Genomic DNA, 22,593 nt, shown 5'->3' with positions numbered 1-22,593 from the left:
ATGAGGGATACCCCAATTGTATTTATTTGAAACTAGTGGAAAATAGGACACCGGTGCGTAGTCAACCCTCCCGGCACCATAAGAGCCATATATTTGTAACATTTATTCCATCGAGTCCATTCCAATTATAGAGAATTAAGAGTAAAAATGAGAAATAATATTCAAACATATTCTATTGTGCCTAATTGTTTTTAATAATCAACATGGTTCAGGGTGAGATGTGCACAAGGATAGCCACAGCACAGTAGCATACACACGACAAAGATTGATTACACCAAGAAATAGTGCCCTTTTTAAAACGGTAAACACACGGCGCTGTTCAACAAGCCTACAAATAACCCATTCACATTAACCAGATGGAGCATTATACATTTAAACGCATTCATATTCCCGTATATAGGCTTTATATAAAAGACAACATTAGAATTGAGCAACCTACTGCAAGCTCGAAGTGCATTGCTGTTCCAAGGGGACACTCGCGCATTGATCTGCTGTGCAGTTTTTCAGAGGGTAAATGCAATCACGTGTTCCAGAGACGTCCAATCCGAGTCGCAGAAGCTTTCTGAAATAATTACCTGTCTTGATTGTTCTACGGTCAGATAAAAAAGTACACATACACTCCATATAATAATCGGATGCATGTAAAAGAGAAGGGAAACATCGCCATGTCGGCTACGGGTCCCATAAGTAATTATTATGTGGATTCGTTGATCAACCATGAGAGCGAGGATGTTCTGGCGAGTCGTTTCTCGGCTACTGGTCCGATATCCACCAGCTCCCGTCCGACGTCTCTGGTACCGGAATGCGCGGATTACCCGTCTTGCAGCTTTGCCCCGAAACCACCAGTGTTTACAACCTCGTGGGCCCCCGTGCACACCCAGTCGTCAGTGGTTTACCATCCATACACCCACCAACCTCACCTAGGCACAGACTCAAGGTACGTTCGCTCTTGGCTGGAGCCTATCCCCGGTACCGTGACTTTTCCAGGATATGCAGGGAACGGTAGGCACTACGGGCTGAAGCCCGATACCTTCCAGGATCCTCGTGCTGGAGACTGTTTGGGCTCGAACGGACGTGCTTACACGGATTATCTGTATTGCTCTACCGTCGATATTAGAGAAAAGCAGCAAAACACACCATCGCCTGAAACGGAGAGCACAAAGCACAAAGACGACAAGGCTGAAATAGACCCAAGTAAGTTAAAGCCATTCTTGTTTACAACCGGGTATGGGATGCTTCTCGGTTTATTGCATTCGCTTGGTGGTTGGCTGTAGTCCGTCGTAAAACCAAGTTCTATACTCTTTCATCCTCTGTGCCGTACTCTGCCGACTCAAGTCTATGGGGCTATCCATGGATGACAAACGCCATAGGATTAGGTTGTAAAACGGGTAGTGGGTTATAAAAATGGTCTCCTAGAAAGACAGGTCTGGCAAAGAGGTGGCATGTTTTCAAATAACCTTATAAACCATATTATTCTCAAAGCATGCAGTAATATTACAGTGCTTTATTTTCCTAGAAATTACGTTTATTACACTTGGCACAGAATTCGTAAAATCGGCTGTGAAAATGAGACGAAATATTAACCTTTAAAATTCAGAATTAATATTTATACTGGATGTGATTTTGGGTTTCAAATGTTATGTTGTTTGTTAACCTATAAATATGTTATTTAAATGATACACGTTGTGAGCTGTAGCACAACAAATTGCAAATTGTAAAATTGTAAATGTAAAAGCAGGCAAAGCTGGGACTGGTACTTATCTGGAACTTTTCTATTAAATATATTTTACATATAAATGATACATGGTGAAAAAAAACACGTGGAATGTTTGAAGTGCATTCATTGCATAGCAGAACTTTGAGCGTAGACTTGTGAAGGCTTGAGTCCCTAGCCTTTGCTTTTTATGGGCCTATAAAGCAAATAGGTACATTTCACTAGTTTACGGCGTCATTTCTCTCGAAGAGTTTGCAAAGCCATTACAAATAAACACAGTTAAAGAGGGGCCTCCTATGAAATGATCTGCTATTTACCAGAATGAACACAGAAAATTATTTGTTTGAATATTGGCTAGATTAAGAACTGTTGTTTGGTTCATAGATATTTTTTTCAATTACAAATTATTGTATTATGTAATGCTTAGAAATGAGGGCCATTATCAATAAAACAAATCTGAAAGTTATTAGTTTAGACTGGAGGTTTATCAGACCCTAATAACATTGTTTTCTATGTTTTTCAGATAATCCCGTGGCAAACTGGATTCACGCGCGTTCCACCCGAAAGAAGCGTTGTCCATACACCAAGTATCAAACACTCGAACTCGAAAAGGAATTTTTATTCAATATGTACCTCACAAGAGACCGGCGATATGAGGTAGCAAGAGTGCTGAACCTAACGGAGCGACAAGTCAAAATCTGGTTCCAGAACCGACGGATGAAGATGAAGAAAATGAACAAGGAGAAAAACGACAGTAAAGAACAATAGACCAAACGTCGTTGATTGGACACAGGATGAAGGATCATCATTTAGTCTTAACATTTAGCACCTTCAACCCATAACAGGAACCGAGAAAACGATTGTCCCATATGGATATCCGTTATAACGTGCTGATGTACGTATGATTTAATATAAGTGTAATTTTACCATCCTCACTTGAGTCGTATTAATATGTAGTTTGGATTGACATCATGGTTCTTTATTCACAAACACGAATGTGGACTTTACAGAGAAGCTACTCCGACGTTTCAGCGTTAAAATACTTGAACTACTTAATTTTCAATTTCCTAATTTATGTTCTTCACGTTTCTTGTTTATTTTCTATGCTTCCGTTATTTGTAAGAGTTATAGAAACCAAGTATTTTATAAAGAATAACAAATCTGTTGTGTATACCATACACTACAGAAATATCTAAATATAAAACTATACGTGTTTGCGTCGTTGTGCTAAGTTTGTTTCTGATGTACCAGTTTTGTGTATTTTACATTCTTTAAACTGTACAAATGAGTTTAATCATAGATTGTAGATATATTCAAATATATACAACCATGTTAATATGACTTTGTGTCTTATTTGACTGCATGGAGAGAACAAAGAGCAAAGACAGCTACCAGGAATTAGTTGAATTCTGTGAGCTAGAATGCTATCCTGTTGAAGCAATAAGTCTACGTACAATCTTTTTATACAAAAAGTCGAAACTGAGATCGCAGTTCTGAAATATACAATTTTCACATCCCGCAAAGATTACAAATTCCGAGGCGCTTGTAGGCCTTAACAACTTGCTGCGTTATATAAAATCTTTCTTTGTGTCTTGTTTCTACAACGTTGATTTTCTTAGTCTTGAGTACTGAACTTTTCAAATGTTGTTTTACAATGTAAATAGCTACATTAATAATACGAATTATTATTATTATACGAATTATTATTATTATGCTGTTTAAAATGTGCATATAACAACATATATATGTTTCTCTAAAAAATAGCAAGTGATATCAGCAGTTAAATGATGACCGACAAGAGATGTATAGGCTACTCTACCTAAACAATATATAATTAAAGAAATATCGATAATTTACAAACTCTGTCGGGGTATATGTGTACATTTTCAGAGGAATGATACATTTGTTTTTTAGTTGTTTAAATTTGGGCTTGAAGTCAAATCTTTAGAGGGTCACTCAAATAATTTTGCCGTTCTTTAATTACGACTAATTGGACGTTCTTTAATTATGACTACTCTATCCAGTCGTCATGTAATTTTCTTCGTCTTGTCTTTGTTAGACTACTGCACATGCCTAATGCTTATACCTTCTAAAGTTTATATTTTGTGCTCATTTATATACGAGTAACAGTTGTGCTATTGACATAATTAAAGTTCATATGTTTACCGCTGGCTTCCTGCGCCCGGCTGGAATTGCTTTTTTGTGGGACTTAACAATACGCACAGGATGTGCGATTTCAAAGCCCAATCTACTACGTTTCCTCCCAGAACAAAAATGCTAGTTTTACAACCTTGTTGAAGCTTGTGTTGTTTGTCTCAGATGCGAACTAACAAAGCCAACCTGGCTAACTGGCTAGACGTCTGGGCTAAATTACTTTATGGTTTAATGGACGTTGGTGGTGGACCCTCTCAAAGGGTTTTGCAAAAGCACTAAGTGCTTTGGGCTAACTAGAGGCAACAGAAGTCCACTAACACCACAAGATGCATTCAGATGCCTCCAAGTCATTAAAACACCCTAAACTCTAAAATCCTAGTTTTCACAAGACATAGGCTACAACTACTTTACAGTATATGTGTTGTGAGGCCGTAAGCTACCTATTTAGTATTAATAAAAAAAGAATAAGATATTTCCTCATATTTGCTGTTATGTTCCTGTAAATAGACTCTCTGTCATTTGTCCAAATTAAATTAATAATAATGTGTCACAAATGGTGTGGCCTTGGCCTACGGTCAAAATAATTTGTAAAGGTTGCTCACAAGCACACAAGATGGCGCTATTGACTCACTGTTAACGCATTTTGGGCCACTGAGAACTGGGAGTGTACTGCAGGAAAAGTGGAGAAAGAATGGCCGCCCTCGTTATTAATCACCATTACGGGTAAAATAAAACCGAAACACACAAAAACACTTAAATCTTCTTTTTATTATCACAAGAAAATTATAATGCAGTATAATGTAGTTTCGTTATCTTGTATCCTTTTCATACTCTCCATTATTTCCTTTGTTTTGACAAAATCCGAGTAACTCTTAAAAGCACTGTGCACTGCATGTGTTAAAACACTGCAAGGTGCTATTGCTTATCGATTGTGTTGGTAATTCATCAAATACACCGGGAAATCTAATGTTTTCGTCTTGTGTTAGTTATACACATTGGCCTACACAGTGTAATTTCTATTAATTTTGGGATACCCTGTTTTTTACGAAATGCCTGTTTATGTTTAGGTTACTTGAATCGCGCACACACTCGCGACAAAAGACTAAACATAATAATCAGGCCCTGAACATTTCAAATTAAGCGACATTTTGAGATTACACTTAAACATGTTCTAATAAGAAACTTTTGGATTTTCCCTCTTATTCATCATCTTATTAAAATAATAACAATGGTCCCAATAATAACAATAATATTAATCAGGCTGTACCCATTTTAATAACAAAGAATTTCACACAAAGAATTACTCTCTTTTTCATAGTAGGTCTCATAACTCCTACGGAGACGAGCAATGACCCGGAATCTGCATCTTTATAGACTGTGAGATGTCTATAAATTTCCTGTGTACCTCTACCGTTTAACAATGAAGTTTAAAAATTGTAAAGTAACGTCACAAAACCACATGCTCATATTTTTGGCAAAGACTTTAAATGAGCCAAGATTAAATAAACAACAAGCCATTATTGTGTCTAGTAAAATAACGAGGCGTCTTTTGCGCAATTTTATTGCATCAATACGGCAGATTTACAACTTTTTCGTATGGTTTAGGAGGGCCAAGAGAGGTTTGCGATGTGTGTGTTTGTGTGTGTGTATGTGTGTGTGTATGCAATCTGATAAAAATAGTCTAAGTAGACGTCATAAATACTTGTCATAATCTGATGCTTTAATAATAGGTAAACAAACAGCAATAAAAACCGTAATAATAATACAAATATAAGTAATTAAATATTGTAACTGTTCATAATAATAATAATACGTGGTTTAACAATTTTGATTAGTTTCTGTTGCAATTGTATTTCGTATAACATTGTATTAGAAAATTATTATATATAGCGATTTTAGTACCATTTTCTTCGCATACAAGTGTTGGATTATACTGTAAACTGTTTATCTTTTGTGATGTAGTCGCTGAGGGTCAAGAATCAATAAACAACCTTATAAACCCATTATAGTGGACATATAATGGTCTTAGCACATCTGTTCTTGTAAATAAAAGTATATCAAGCTATGTGCTGAATTAAATTGTTTTTAAAACAAATTGACAAATTGTTTTGAAGGAAGTGCAGATGTAAAACGAACAGTAAGACCAGCATGAAGCAACCAAAACCTGCGTTAACCAATGATGCACTCCTCAACGATTCATTTAATATACGCAACCTTTTCTATAAAAACACAGACGGCAGTGTTTCCATTCTAGGTAGACGCAAGTGGACGCTCTAGAAAGATGAAGAGGCAAGGGTGGGGAGTACACGACAAGGGGTGAGGGGGTGTTCATTGTAGTGGGGGTGGTTGGGTGGGAGGCAAAAAAGTAAGCGCTTGTGACTGAGCCTTCGGAGTTAGCGAGCCTTAACCTCAACACACATCCACTATGCACGCCATGATTTGAAGCTGCAAAAGGAAAAGGCTGGCAAAAGAAAGAGAGGGGGAGAGAGAGAGAGAGAGAGAGAGAGAGAGAGAGAGAGAGAGACTAAGCGAGAAGAGCTGAAGTGGGAGCTGCCTCAGATTGTCCGAAGGGGCAGCATTTCTCCATCTAGTTCCGGTTGCTCTGTCTGCGTTGCATGCCATTTGGAACTGCAACAATAGGTTGCCACCATTTAAAGAGGGGAATATTTTTAAACAGACTGACTCTCTTTTTTAATGCTAGAGAAACATGAGCTCCTATTTTGTTAACCCTCTTTTTTCAAAATACAAAGGCAGCGAAACCCTAGAGCCAACTTACTACGACTGCAGGTTTCCACAGAGCGTTGCCCGAAGCCACACGCTTGTGTACGGACACGGAGCAGCTGCGCCGGGGTTTCAACACCCGTCGCATCACGTACAGGACTTTTTTCATCATGGAACCACAGGTATCTCCAACCCTGGCTATCAACAGAACCCCTGTGCATTGGCGTGTCACGGAGACGCTACGAAATTTTATGGATATGAAGCCCTTCCGAGGCAATCGCTTTATGGCACCCAGCAAGAGGCGAGTTTAGCGCAATATCCAGAATGTAAATCGTCCAACAGCTCTAACCCTGGAGAAGGACAAGGCCACTTAAGTCAAAACTCTTCCCCGAGCCTCATGTTCCCATGGATGCGGCCTCACGGTTAGAATAATTACTATTTCACATTCTGTTTGTCTCTGACTGCGTCAGTGTCTTTAAGCATTTTCTGTGGTAGTGTATACTGACACAGGTAGGGTGTATTTTCTATGCTACTATCTGGTACCAAATCATTGCTAGTTAAGTGTTTTGTGATTGTGTTTTGTGATTATTTATCTCACCATGCAATAGTTAAACGAATGTAGAAGTTTGACAGCTGGCTGCTTTGTGTTGTTCTATAATGTCAAAAGAGACACGAGGCTGGAAGGACGTTGTCCGAATTCAGATTTTTCTTGACACGGTTTAAAAAGGACCACTTGTCGTTATAACTATAAATATTGGACTTGAGGTTATTTGTGATTTTTAATTTGTAGTAGTACAAAGTTTGCAACAGCTAAAGTTCTATGGGGTCAGCAACAGTAATTTAAAGTGACGCTGATTTTTGCATTTCATCTCTGTTGACAGATTTTTCCAAAATGTAAAAGAAAACATTTGTGAAATTCCGTTTGAAACTTATTACATTTCAGCATAAAGATTTATCTCAATGTACTGTTCTTCTGATATAAGCAGTCATTTTTATTGAGAAGCTTACATTACAAACATTCTTGTAATTATCCTAAAGGAAGAAACTGATATTTTCCATCTTTCTTTTGTTAGAGTGGTGGATACACACCTCTGTGTGCGAGGGTCTGTCTGGCTGTTTGTATGTGGTGTGTTTGTCTATCTGTCTGTGTTTGTGTGTCTGTGTGTGCGCACACCAGGTTGTGGGTTTCTATGCGTTGCTGACCCCAATTATAGCTGCTGTCTAACCTCAAATATAAAGACAAGGCATTTATGGGGCAAATGACATGAAAAAGATTTGTCATTAAAAAGCATTTTCATATAAAGTTATTAGCTTGTTAGATGTTTCCTCTACATCTGCAATAACTGTTCATCACTCATATCCTTACTAGTAGCATTGGGGATAATAGGTAAGGCACATTCTGGCACATGGTTTGTGTTTGTAATAAGGGTGTATGGACTCTTTTCAGTCATTTTATTTAAATGTATACTTGCTGGCAGACATGATAATTTACATATGATGTCCCATAATGTCTAACTACATTCCAGAATATGAAAATGGAAAGGTAACGAAGAAATGAAGGCATGTAATTAACAAATATTCTTGTTCACTTCAAAGCTCCTGGGAGACGCAATGGAAGGCAGACATACAGCCGTTACCAGACTCTTGAGCTGGAGAAAGAGTTCCTCTTCAACCCTTACCTCACACGCAAGCGTCGTATTGAAGTGTCACACGCGCTGAGCTTAACTGAACGGCAGGTGAAGATTTGGTTTCAAAATCGCCGAATGAAGTGGAAAAAAGAAAATAACAAAGACAAATTTCCTGGCCAGAGAGGGGAGGCTGAAGCAGAGGCCGATGAAGAGGGCAATGAGGACGGTGAGGTGGAAGAAGGAGAAGATAAGGAAACGGAAGAGAAAGAGGAAAGCAAGGACTGATTTTATGGTCTTTTTATGGTTATATGGCAGATATTGAAGAGGTCTCGCGAATGGGCAATGAAAGAGAAGACGCGCAATTTTATTACAACAGTTGGGTCAAACAGTGAGAAAATCCCCCTCTATACAAAAGTACCCTAAACTGCTCAAAGATAAAAGCGCTTTTTTTCGAAACACACGAGGACTTTTACCATTATCGAAAAGTGGATTTGTGTATTTGACAAATTACTCAAAGTGGAAGAGTACCAGGAACACAATAACACATATTTAGATAAATGAAAGCAGCATGATAAGCATATCTTAGCGGCATTAAACATGTATTTTATACTGAAAGATGCCTGGTGGATACTAAATTTAAATACCGACATAATACCACCAAATTGAAATCTATTTGTCTTTGTATATAAAATAGACGCCACGACATCCTATCCTGTTTGACAAACTGAAAAAAAACAATACAATGTTTTTGGTGTAATTTTATTTCAGAAATCCAGATATGGCAATAGTGCATTTGTGCCACTGTGCTGAGTGAAGGGCGAAGCCAAATGTATAAAATGCATTCTGTATTATACTTTATCGATTACTTAAGTGTTCTTTATTGTTACTATGTGTGAGTGGGCGAGATTACATTTAGTATTTTTCGATTCTTTTATTGGACTCACCAGAGATCGTTTGAAAATCTCGAGAGAAGCTACCTAATCATGGGGATTTTGCAATATACATTTCTACCTAGAGATTTCACAGTCTCTTATTTTGTAGTGTATTAAACCTAAGTTATGTATTTTACCCTTTAAACACTTATGAATATTGAGCTTGTTAATGTCTTCGGAAGACACAGTTAGCTCAAAGCCAATCTTAACATTTTTTAAGATATTGTACCACGGCACTACCTAAAAACAAAGCTTTGCTAGCGAAAATGAACAACTCATTTTATCTACCTGCTATGGTGATGCTTTGTTTAAAAAAAGTTAGACATTTCCCCCAACAACTTAAACTGCCTATAGAAAATGCGCATTTTTGTGCAGATGATCAAACACGCTGGTTACTACCCTACCTTATCTAAGGAAAGAGAGTCATTTATCGTGCTGGTGTTATAGAGTAGATTTGAATTGCACTGAGTATACCTTCATGTACGTCTTGTAATATCTTGCTGTTATCAATATGCTCGTTTTACTGGTGTTCCTCGTGTGAATATAGACAAATGCGTGTGTGTCTACGCCATTGTTGTTGAAATCAACAGAAGAATAAACAAGATGGCTCATTCATTTATGTCTCATTTTTGCCTGAATGCACTTGTATCACAAATATTCGAAACTGCTTTTTTCTCTGTCTGCCCTAATGAACGATTATATATTGATCTAAAGCAATGCGACATTGTAAACGCAGGACTTCATGTTTTTGATTGTGTAGTAGAACGTCACTAAATCTGTGGCATAATGCAACCAATGCACATCTTTATGGATTTGTATTTGTTATACTTAGATAGGTGATGTGGGGCTTGAATCTCTGCAAAGTAAGGTAATGTTAATTCAAGTTTTAAACGTTTTTGCCACATCATTAGATGTGCATCTAATGTGCAACTGGATAATGTGAAATTGTGATTAGTGAAATTGTGATTAGTGAAATTGTAATTAGTGAAATTGTGATTAGAGAAATTGTGATTAGTCGTGTTAAAAATAGTCGAGGATGGCCATTAGAAGTCTCGTGGATTGAGTCTGTCTGATAGGATTCTCAATTTTTTAAAGATGTATCGTTTATTCCAAACTAAATAACGTAATAACGACATGAAGTTTGGTGTCATTATTCATATATCACTAAAGTAGATATATCATATATCACTAGAGTAGATAGAGAGTACTACATTTTGCAAATGGATGATGTCATTATTGTAATGTAGTTTTAAATGTCAGGTACTTGTCGATTTCCTAATTATAAGTCTCGGAAACACGCTTTCTCAAGTACTTAAAATGTTATCTACTTAAAATGTTATAGATGTTTGTGTAGTTACAACACAACGATTGTCCATCGACTTTCTATAACAACGAATTCACGAACTATTTAAGATATTTAATTGTATTCACTTTAGCATCATTTTATTTTCAAATTACGTCTTTACTTGGTGTATGGAATACTTGTACAACACAATTTTTTATTAAAAGTACAGTGTATTTTTTCTCACAAAACTAAATAGCTTAGTTTGTCTGCTTTGGTGGGATATCCTCAAAGTGAAGAGCACAAAACTGGGAAACAAACATATATAAGCACACAGGTCCAATGATTTTTACTCCCAGCGTGGTCTGTGAGACATTCAGAAGATCTCGTTTGTCTACACCTGTGCTGGTCGTCTCACAATCTGGTCGTCGAATGAAACTTAAATAAATATATTCGCATTCCACTGTGTTCCTTTAGATGTTAACGAACTATTGTTCATGAGGAAGACAAGGTATAACCTAGTCTCGTTTTGTCCAGCAAGCTGACCAAATCTCAGATATTAACCAACATAAGCGTCAGACTGGCGTATAGGCTGTAGGCCTACCATTTCTGTACAAAATAGCCTTACTTTGGGCAACTAAATAGTTGTTCTTTCGGACATTTCTTCAGTATACATGAGCTTATATTTATAATATAAGTCATCAAAATTAAAACGCAACTTGATCCGTGCGCAACATTTACAGTAATTCGTTTAACACAAATTTCGCATTTGAATTAGGTGAAAACGACTATATATGAAGAAGGTAATACTTCAACATACAAAACGTTAACAAATATATATAAAAATGCTTTAGTCATAAAATTATTATTGTGGCCTACCTTATTTGCAAGTGCTTAAAAGTGTTGTCTCCTTTAGAACTTGTTATAACAGGTCCTAACAATGGCTATAGTGGCTCATAAAGCAGCCGTAATTAGAACGAGCTGATGACATAAACGATAAAGAGTGACATAAATATAATAATATTCTCACAGATTTAGCGTGAACTGTACAACACAATTACATTTCAGAACCAAGTTACTGGTCATAAATGGCAAATAGGTTTTACGTGGTAAAACAAAAGTAAACCTTAAAGTGCTAATAGCACTGCGTAAAATTAAATATATAAAAACGAATGTTAAGATAGTATATGAATGCTAGTTCCAGGTAGGCCTTTAATTCTGTGATATAGGCAATTGCCTGCAAAGATTTAAGTTTCAAATGGTCAGAATTCAGTTTCTTTCTTTCTTTCAAAATTATACATAGCCTAAGTTCTAAACATTTCTGGCGCCAGGGTTGTACAATGTTGTAGGGCTGGCAATAATAGTTAAGGCAATTATCATTTAGCTTCCCTTTTGTTTCGTTGTTGTGCCCTGATGCTCGATGTAGGCAAAGGCAGTTTCAGGAAGTTCCTGTGGTAGTGACAATTGCAGTGGTCATTGTCCATCCGCCTTGCCGTTGTATATAGCACTGCTGTTACATCCCAAATAGGGCTTTACTATACCTGCAGTAAACTTTATTGGTGGTGTAAACCCGACAGTGTCGCATCCGGGCAGACGTTTTTGCCTTTTGATTTCTGTGCAGTGCAGACAGGGTAGAACAGGATACTCGATAACCAACGTGGACGTGGGACAGTTTACTTAGGCTAAGTGTATGTATGTATGTATGCATGTGTGTTTTTATGCGTATTTGTTTATTTTTAACAACTTTTCTTCGGAATTCAGAGTACGTGTACCTCGGTTTAAATGCTGTGCATGTTTGGGGCATCCAACTATAACATGAAAGAGAATGAAGTATGGATCTTGGCTGTTTTTTGTCAAATTAGTTTTGTAGTTTACTACTTTTATCAATTTGAATAAGCCTAAAACAATTTTTACAACCATTGACATAGTGTTTGTATTCGTGCTATAAAACAAAATAATTCTAGCAGAGTGAAAGTGGGTCAAAGGAGAAACTTCAATGTAAACTTTGTAAATTAGTTTTGCTAGTTAATGTTAATTATCGAAAAAAAGGCTACGACGTTATGTTCCATTGATTACTTTTATTTATTTTACTTCTTTTTCTATCATTTCTATTATTCCATTTAAAGAATGTTGTAAGGAAATATTTCATTGATATTATTTTGTAATTCAAACCCGTTAATTGACCAATCATGCTTGTATAACGAATTTCGTTTTAAAATATAGTTTGTTAACAAATAGCCTCAACTGGTGAAGAATAAGGCAAAGGTTTACAAAATTAAACTTGTTTCTCTTACTCGTACTGATGCAACATGAAAGAACACTCTTGCGAACTTTGTTCACTTTCAGACGTGACATATTACTGCAACAATATTGACTTTTAATATAAATATAAATTTATATATATATATATATATATATACACACACACAAACATATTTTAAACAAAAGTAATGCAATTTATTTTTGTCTTAAAGCAATGCTGTTTGACAAAGTAAGGTTTCATTTTGCAATTGATGACGTTTGACTTTTAAAAAAAGAGTGTAGTTAAAAAAAATCATCATACTTTTGTAAATGATGTCAGAAATCTTTATTCTGAATCTATCCAAATGTAGATATTTCACATACCTTGGTTGCACTTTTATTCTCTAATAAGATAAGCTTAATTCGTGTCTGACAAGGTTAAAACCAAATTTGCAAGGGCCAGACAAGGTAAATATGAAAATGTTATTTCTTGCTGTAACAGACAGGATGTTTACCAAACGAACAAACTATTCTAAATGTGAGATAAAGACACGTGGCATATTCATACATCCAGAACATTGGATTTTACTCGTTTATTACATTTTTTAAATATGTACATATTTGTACACGTCATAATCAGACAACGAACACACTAATGTATTTCCCTTTTTAAATCCCGCAATTTTCATACGCTCAACCAGCACGTAACCTATGTATAATTATTAACCTGCTAATAATATTGGACAAATAATACAAGCTTTTTATAGGTCTAGGAATCAATTCTGTTATTCCTGCCATCAGCTCAACAAAGCAGTGAGAAAAGCAAGAAAATGGGATAAGCCATCTTTGAGAGAGGGTGAAACGTAACACATTCCTAGTTGTTTAGAGGGGGAATTTACAGCTAAGTAATAAAAGTTTACGACTGAACACACGCGGTCATTGGTTGCGTCAGACCACGTGATAGTCACTCTATGAACATGAACTTTGTGCTGTTGTCTTTCTCTGGATCTCCCCATCTATCGACCAGCGAGCTCGCGGTGGTGTTGAAATGGTCATACCGCTGGACGTTTCTTGCGTTTCTGTTTGCACTGTCGGATTTTAAAACGCGTTATATTGTCTCGTCTGCTTCGTCGCTAGTAATGACTGAATGCATGTCCCTAGACGTCGCCTCCTCCCAAGTCCTCTTTCTACCTATCTGGTCCCCTAGAGGAAACGCACGGCACTGATAGTAGGAGCGCGATGGTTTAGAGCGCTTAAATATAATTGCTTCTCGAAAGATTAAACATTTCCCGCACATAAACGTTGGGGAGAATGGGATCCAGATTCTAGTGCTGCCCGTAGAGTGTGTCTGCTGCTACATCGCCGAACGTGCGTCACGCAGGCAGCGGGGAACGCTGGTAAGTACGATTCTGCGCTTCTTATTGGCTTCTTACAGACCTGCATTTACACAACGCGGAGATTTGATATTAAGCACGATATTAAGGTCAGACGTGATGTGCAGAACGAAGATTTCCACGGGTGGCGTGTAACGTATCTTAATGTTGTGTGAATTGTGATGTTGTGTCGATTACAGAATACTATATTGATTGCGAGCTCACGGTGCCTAGTTCACTAGTGACTTATGCTGTTGTTGTGCATACCATCATTTGTTTCGACGATAATGAGTTTCTGATTTTTTAAGATGGCGCTTTAGTTGTGTTCAAACGGGTGTGGTTTGTGGTTATTAAGCTTATTTTCTAATGGTTAAATCACAAGCTTTCACGTGTGCCGTGTGTGATTGTGATTATTTGATACCAGACAATGAAGTGTTCTGTTTCATTTCCCATGTTTACTGTAAACGGCTTCCTTGTTTACTGACAATGTGCAAATGAAATACTTGAAGAATGTGGAAAATATCAGTCAATTCACAAAAAACAACGTTCAGCCCATATTAGGTGACTATTGCATCTACTCATCAGGGCATCCTGTCATATTTCTTACAACAATGTGAATTGTTTTGTGATAATAATTCCTTGTGGGCCATAATTTAATCATTTAAAATGAGAATTTAGAAATGTCTGTTTTGTATGTACAGCAACATGTAACCGCATTAACCTCTGGCACGGATCTTATAAACTTGAAAGCCGAACTGACGTATTATGGTTGTATACAATTTATGGCAAACAAAGTTTTACAAAAACATTTACAATCACACAATTACTATTTCAATTAAATTACAAATACTTGCAGTTTTCATTTACACGCACACATACCCAAGTGCTTCTTTTTTATTTATTTTACATTGTCTCTCTCTCTCTCTTACACACACACACACACACACACACACACACACACGCAAACACCGTGATATGGGTAATGACTGTGATAAAGTGCTGTTAATGTAAACATATTCAGTATGGGTTTTCTAAGTATATGCAAGTATTGCTTACGGAGTCAGGATCACCAGTTCTCTCTGTCACACACACAGATTCAGATTCAACAGCTCGCTCACTCTTTTTTACGCACACGTGTTCAATCATCTAACACTGTCATTCCGTGAGGACTAAATCAAACAACACTGCCACCTTGTGCCTGCTCCATATGCAAGACATTATACAAGGCCAGAAAAGTATAAGTGCTGCTGGCCACAGAATTCAGATTTAAATTTTCATGAAGGAATATGCCTGGCGTATGGTGCTGTGGAGTCGTAGGTTTTTTTAAGATATACCGTAAATGTATGTCAAAAGGAATGCTTTGTTACGGATCATTATATAAAGATGACTAATAACTTTTGAAATGTTTTGATCAATTACCAAAATTGTGCTGTGAGTTTGTTTGTTTGTGTGTGTTTGTTTGTGTGTGTGTGTGTGTGTGTGGTAGCCTTTCTCCAGTTTTAATTGAAGTGAAAAGTAAACATTTGAAAAGAGAAATAATAACACACGATATGTCTACGTTTCCAGAACCTAGCAGATTTATTGCCATATGTCGGAAAAAGTATTATAACAAATATACAATCAATACAATAACATAAACAATATTGACACACATCTAGCATTAATTACCAGTTAAATTAGTAAGTTAAGTATGGAATAACATTAATAAAGTCCGTTGATACTCCATTATTCAATAGCAACAATTGCGATCTTGCGTCAGGGCCCTCTTGAAGTCCATGCTGAGGCTGTTATGGAGAAACAAAAAATGTCAATAATAAAACCAGTTGTTATGAACATTGCATCAACTGCTGCTAACAAACACATTATTTGTCGGTTTATAATTGAATTGTGAAAAGCGATGTTTTGCGTTGTTGTTCAATTCACAGATGAAATTCCGCATAGTGTTATTAAAAAAAACTTGATAACATATTCTCAACTAATAATTCGTCTGAGTATTAGGCTAAAAATAACGCATTTGCCTGTTTAACGTAATTAAAGGCACAAAATAAGCTTGTTATAATGTGTAGCCTAATTTATGAAGGCAGAATGCTTGTGAGTGTGTTCGCATGTGGTTTTGTTAGTGAGTGTGTGAGAGAGAGAGAAAGACAGAGTGAGAGGAGGGCGGGATTGCTCACTGCATCGAGTCTACAGTCTTCTGTTTGCCATGGTAAATGGCTGGGGAAGCTTTAATTTGCTATCAAAAATGGAGTCGATTTAAGTAATCCATATGTCTACGTATGGTATGGCGCGTAGGATTTATTCATTTGTATATTACGGTAATTCTTTATACTATTAACAACATCTTAATACGTTCATGAAATGGACACGTTTATTGCCAACGACTATCTTGCGTAAACTTTGAGCCAATCTGGTGTCTGCCACTGCTATTAAATTTGAATCATCGAAGACATAATTCAAAGTTGCCATGGAAATGAAAACAAATTCCATGCGAACTTTTAATTCCAAACATTTCCTAACAAGAACCGCAGGGCAATGTGAGTTCGCTGTACTTCAAACCAGCTAATACATGGAGGTCATTAGACGGCCACATAATTTTACAGAATTATCTCGTGTTAGTTAAAAACCAGGATCTTGTGTTGCTATAAGTGCTTAGCTAAATATAAGAGCTCTGTTACAACTGTCACGTTACTGTTATGGATTTTGTTTTAGCACAGACACATCGACATAGATCACAGGCTAGCTGGGCATGGAATACTAAACTAGCTGACTCAACAGTCAAATTTGCAATTGTAAAATATCGTAACAAAATAAGACAGCATAGACTTAACTCTCCAATATAGCCAGACAAGGTCACTGGAAACCGCGTCAGGATGTGCGTTGGTTGTTTTTGCTCAGATCTTTGTCTCACGTGCGTAAACTACACATTAGAAGTGAGATTTTGGCGCATTTTTGTGTGCGTAGTTTCGTCGAGGGTAAAAAGAATACAGGCCAAACGGGATGTCTATTTATTGCCTCTTCAAACGCTAAAACACAGCCATGTGATTTGTCTTGAGGGCTGCAATAAAACACTTAAAGCTCATTCTATTCAGTCACATAAGCATACCAACTGTAGACTGAGTGTAATGTGTTCTACTCACTACTTCATTCACAAGACTGATGCCGTAAAATAGATCACAATATTAAATATCGTCCCATCAAAGGCTTTTAGTTCAAAGCCGTTGGAGCAATAAGGTTGAACATCAAAGAGTCAGACCTGCATAGACACAACCTACACTTAGTATCTGATCTCTCAATTAAGAAAAACTACACGCTGACAGTTAAATTCAAAGCAATTAAAAGCTATAAGAACTGATCATGCTTTATTTGTCTGCTTTAAAAAAATTCACCTTCCTGTACATATTTTAGTTTATTAACGCCTTGCGATATAAGTTAAAAAGATGATACGTGAAACATTGACACGTTTAGCGCATTCCAAGTATTTGGAAACTGTTCCGTTTCCACAACGTAAAATACTCATAATATAAAATATGAATGGCATACGATGAAACGCTCGATCACTCTTTTCACGCAAGAAATATTTTTATTACTGTTATCTACTACTTTCATAAGTTTTGATCACACTATAAATAGTGTGTTATTCTCAATTCAATAGTAATACTGATCTGCGTTCTCCTTAATAATGCACATTTAGTTTTTTATTAAAACTTTTTCTGCCTCCAATGATTATTTTACACATTTATTGCCAGCTTGTTTAAATTACAATTATTATAACAATTATTATACAAGTATTTGTAGCACTCATGAGAAATTGACAAATTTACGGAAATAAAATCACGTTCAGCAGACGTAAACTGATCAAATAATAGAGAAAATAAATAGCATTTCAGCCCATTCTCACTAGCCCACTAGTAACATTTTGACGGTCTGACATTTTCCAAATTATAACAATCCATTACAAAGAGAGAAAACGTGAATCCTTAATATTGATTATTTCCTAAAGTAACTAAAAGCCGGGACTAAAGAAATATTGTACGCATTTAATCAATCGATAAGCAGATTAGTCTGTTTTAAAGATGTTAAATGCTTTTTCGCACTGTCAGGCTGGAAGTAAATTTTACAATTCTGTCAATCTCTTGTTTTGCGCACCTCTTTCTAAACCACTGTTTTAGCCTCACACTTTCCGTCATGTGGCCTGCATTAAGGTCATGGAGCATACCCTAAACCACTCGTTACAAACCAGTCCTTGCCTCCACAAAACTCAACAGAAATATATAAAAGATTCATTTAACAACTTTGTAATTTAAATGAGTAATAATGTTGTATTTGTATTATTCAACAGTTGTCATCGCAAGTAGTTCTGTAAAGAAATCTTGTAAATGCAACAACAGTTTATACTTGAATGCAAATGTAAATATATAGTGTTTTTCCATAAACTTTCCGTAAACACTGAAAATAATAAAATGCTACAAAATATGCAGCTCTCTGTTCACGAGATAAGAGACTCGCTGCACAGCCCCCATACATTCAACTGAGTAATTGCCTCAGAGCTGGAAGTCCTCAGTTGGTTTTGTTACTTTTATGGCACCAAGGCGCGTTTGACGCATTCTTTAGTAAGATGCCCCTTCCCCCCTCCTTCCTTAGGTGCTTTTTACAACTGAAATTATCAATACATTACAAATGGGGAAAGGAAAAGCGCAGACGTTTCCCCTTCAGCCTCATGAAAGCCCGAGGAAATTACACAGAGAGAGAAAACAAACAAACAAACAAACATCACGGTGATATCTACTTAATAACAAAAATAATTGCTTGGTCCTTTTTTGCCATGATGAAACCTGGTGACTTTTTATCAGTAAAACAATATGTAGAAATGTGCATGAGAAGATTTAGTTTAAATTATGGGAATATCCTGAAAATTAATGTAATTCGCATCTTTAAAAAGAGGGTTGGATTTACAAATTATGTGCGGATACAATCGCCTATGTAAACTAGCTGAATAGCTCGTCACATTCTTTTTTACCTATAACATACAGAAGAGACAAATACTTATTATGTATTACAATTTATTACGCCCTGAAGGTAGAAGTGTCGTCATGATTAAGATATATTAATTGTTTTAATTCTATTTAGTCGGCACCAGTAAAGTAAATACTGCAAAAACGAATCATCCAGGTAACTCGTTAAGATTAAATGTTGCTTGTTGTAAAATGCGTGTAATACTTCGAGAATCACTCTCTCAATACACGTGGACAGGCTTCACACAGCACACAGAACAAACTAACTTGCTGATAAATGTACAAAAAAACGGCGTAATTGCTCGTTCATGCGTGTGTGATTCTGCGTTTCTTAGTGTGTGTGTATGTGTGTGTGTTTACTTAAACATTATAAACTGAAACCACTGGGATACGAAGCTACAAGCTCGATATTCCTCCGGTACACAGCGAATTCAATTGGCTGAAAGTGGTCAGGTGACGCTGTCATATTGTCCTTCCATGAGCCAAGCCTTGGCTATAACACTTGGTTTGCGCGTCTTAACCGGAGACTGGAAATTAATATTATTGAAATCCTTCTGAAGTTCATTTGAAAGAGAGTTAGCAACGCAGACAGAAGACGTGTGTACATGACAGAAGGAAAGCGAAGCACAAAGAAAGTGTGAGATAGAGGAAGGGGAAATAAGATAGGAGGGCGAGTTGATGAGAGGGCGATAGGGAAGGTATGAATTCGTATTTCGCGAACCCGTCGCTCTCCTGCCATTTATCTGGTGGGCAAGAGGTTTTGCCCAACATGCCTCTGAACTCGACCACATACGATTCAGTCAGACATTTTTCGTCTTATGGCACCACGGTGACCCAAAACCGGATTTATGCGTCCCCTTTCTATTCACCTCAAGATAACGTTGTGTTTGGATCAAGTCGAGGACCGTACGAGTATGGATCTAACGTATTTCTCCAAGATAAGGACGTGCTTCCCAGTTGCAGACAAACTAGCATGGGACTCAATGCGCAGAGCCACGTTGCCCAGGAGTACAGCCTGGAACAAGCTCGTGCAGGAACACAGGAACAGAAGGGGAACAACATTCAGATCTTCCCGTGGATGCAACGTATGAACTCGCACAGCGGTGAGTTTTTACTGCTACTTGGGACATACCCTGGTGGAATGGGTCTGTTTTACGATACGTCCTATCAACAGTGTAGCTACATTTTATGGCCTCATAAACCACTACTAAATCATGAGACTTTTAAAGCCCCTTTTTCAAAGAGGGGAATCCCATTTGGCTAACCTCTTTATTACTCTAGTGCCAAATTTATTTTAAAAAGTTGTGTTCTTAGTGTAAATGTATTAGATGTGCAGTAACAAAGTAAATTTAAAATATAATTTACATTGCATGCTATTTGTCATTGCCTTTTAAATCACTTCTGTAATTTAAACTTTAAATTATTATTTTTTTAACTTTTCCAAAGTAATGAAAACCGTATATAATATATATTTTAATGGAACAAATGTTTTAGAAAGGTTCAACACTGAAACTCTAGATTTCGCTCCGTGCCAGTGTAATGCATGCTTTATAAATAAATACGTGCTTTGTCAAAACGTTTTGTCAGTTACCTTAAAAATGAAATATAACACCTGTAATTTTACCTTATGCTTAGTTTCTGCCACGATTCTCAATATGTATTTTTTATAAAATTTGGTTGCACTTATTTATATTTGTAAATTGTTTATTTATTGATTTCTTCTGTTTCTCACAATAGGAGTTGGGTACGGGTCAGACAGGAGAAGAGGTCGCCAGATTTACTCCAGATACCAAACCTTGGAATTGGAAAAAGAATTTCACTTCAATCGCTATTTAACCAGACGCCGACGCATCGAGATCGCCAACGCTCTATGCCTAACCGAGCGTCAAATCAAAATCTGGTTCCAAAACCGGCGCATGAAGTGGAAGAAAGAGACCAATCTAACTTCAACTGTACCGGGGACCGAATCGACGGGTGCTTCTCAGGAGACCGAGAAGGAGACCGAAGAGGAGACAGAAGAAGCGAAGAAAAAGGATTAGGAAACAATGTTTTCGAACGCCTGTTAACTGCAACGTAACTACCTAAACTCTGAGAATTGCAAATATTAATGCATGGACCGTATACTCCGCTATTTCTTTGATCGCCCCCTCCTCAATCCAGCAACCACAACACTCAACTACCACCAACACATGTAGAAACAAAAGGAGAGATTAAAAGGGAGAGAGAAGCGCACGTTATTCACCATTATGCAATTCACTACTCTTTGTATTGAATAGGATAAAATACCACAAAGTATCTATTTGTGTGGTTGACAGCTGTAGTATTATCATGTTGCTATAGGCTATTAGAAAATTACTTGGATAAAATTGTATTGTAATTTGATAGGCTGTTTCCACAACTATTCAGCCTCCAAACAAAGTATCCTAAGCATTCCAAAAGTCAATGTAACTTCTATGCACATTCAGTGTTTTTGTCCACGCGTATTTGTACAACGATGCAAGCACTGACGGGATGATCTATACTACCTAAATCCTTGATACATTGTAATTTCTTTTTTCCTTAATTTTGCCTTTGCCCCGTCAGTGTTGTGATGGTTAAAATGCCACTGTACATCATAATTAGCTGTATGCATATAAACTTGTCTTAAAAGAAAATCCATATGAAAAATGTATACCTTGGTACGCAATTATATTGTTTGTGTAAACTGTGTATTATTTAATAAAACTCTTGAAAAAAGGTTGTAGTGTCCTAGTTTTGACTTAAGCTTTCGAGTTCTGTACGCAATTCATGTAAACTGAATAAAGATGTATGTGACTTCACACGTGGTTGATGCAAAGAAGCTTTATTTATTAACTTTGATTTTCTCATTTAACCAGGCTTGTAGCAGCGCAACATCAGCTAGTTTATCAAATTTACTGATATATTGACATTTGGTTTATCCATCAATTACTTTGTATTGATGCAATTTAATCTATGTAGAAGTCCAGTCATTTTAACATTGCAATCTAATTATTGTTACTATATATAATAATTATGCTATGTTTTAGAAGTTATTGCAGAGCGTTAGACGTTTTTATTTGATAGATAAAACACACGTCCTTTATGATACAGCGACAATGCTCAGTTGGCAAAATCACCCCTTACCAGCATTGCATGCTATAACACTGAATGAGATGTTCTGCGATAAATATTGACATGCAGGGATGCTGCTGCAATATATGCGAAAAGTCGAAAGTGTTCTAATGTTGATTTTTTCAAATTGGCCATGAATGGTCACGAGCATTGACATATAGTAAAATAATAAGGCTAAAAATGAAAACACACATAAAAACCATAACTCAGAAAAACTGGAAATTACCACTTTCATTTGTCACATATGTGATTGGTGCCACTATGGTATAGTTTAAATAACTCAAATTTTCATGACATGTGTTGTGTCAAACGTAATCAAATGTAATTCCATAATCTTTAATACGTTGCTGCATGTGCGCGCGTTGGTACGTATGCGCTTTGTCCAGTGTTAGACGCCAGATGAC

The 22,593-nt window shown here is 36.7% G+C and overlaps 3 protein-coding genes across 3 annotated transcripts; all 3 read left to right on the top strand.

Moving 5' to 3' along the window:
- The first annotated feature begins 602 nt into the window (after positions 1 to 602).
- On the top strand, positions 603 to 3,048 carry hoxc9a (homeobox C9a). Its single transcript, XM_079477529.1, has 2 exons — positions 603 to 1,194; positions 2,238 to 3,048. Exons 1-2 carry the CDS (start codon positions 636 to 638, stop codon positions 2,480 to 2,482), a joined length of 804 nt encoding a protein of 267 aa, XP_079333655.1. The 5' UTR covers positions 603 to 635; the 3' UTR covers positions 2,483 to 3,048.
- A 3,218-nt stretch (positions 3,049 to 6,266) lies between these two features.
- On the top strand, positions 6,267 to 9,763 carry hoxc8a (homeobox C8a). Its single transcript, XM_079477351.1, has 2 exons — positions 6,267 to 7,011; positions 8,186 to 9,763. Exons 1-2 carry the CDS (start codon positions 6,576 to 6,578, stop codon positions 8,500 to 8,502), a joined length of 753 nt encoding a protein of 250 aa, XP_079333477.1. The 5' UTR covers positions 6,267 to 6,575; the 3' UTR covers positions 8,503 to 9,763.
- A 6,562-nt stretch (positions 9,764 to 16,325) lies between these two features.
- On the top strand, positions 16,326 to 21,787 carry hoxc6a (homeobox C6a). The gene is made up of 2 exons (XM_079478576.1): positions 16,326 to 20,160; positions 20,795 to 21,787. The coding sequence occupies exons 1-2, from the start codon at positions 19,758 to 19,760 to the stop codon at positions 21,094 to 21,096; spliced, it is 705 nt and encodes a 234-aa protein (XP_079334702.1). The 5' UTR covers positions 16,326 to 19,757; the 3' UTR covers positions 21,097 to 21,787.
- The last annotated feature ends 806 nt before the right edge of the window (positions 21,788 to 22,593 follow it).

This window comes from Barbatula barbatula (assembly GCF_947034865.1).
Source record: "Barbatula barbatula genome assembly, chromosome: 17".
Classification (NCBI taxonomy): Eukaryota; Metazoa; Chordata; class Actinopteri; order Cypriniformes; family Nemacheilidae; genus Barbatula; species Barbatula barbatula.
Note: the sequence above shows the minus strand (reverse complement) of the source record. Positions and strands in the feature narration are given on the sequence as shown.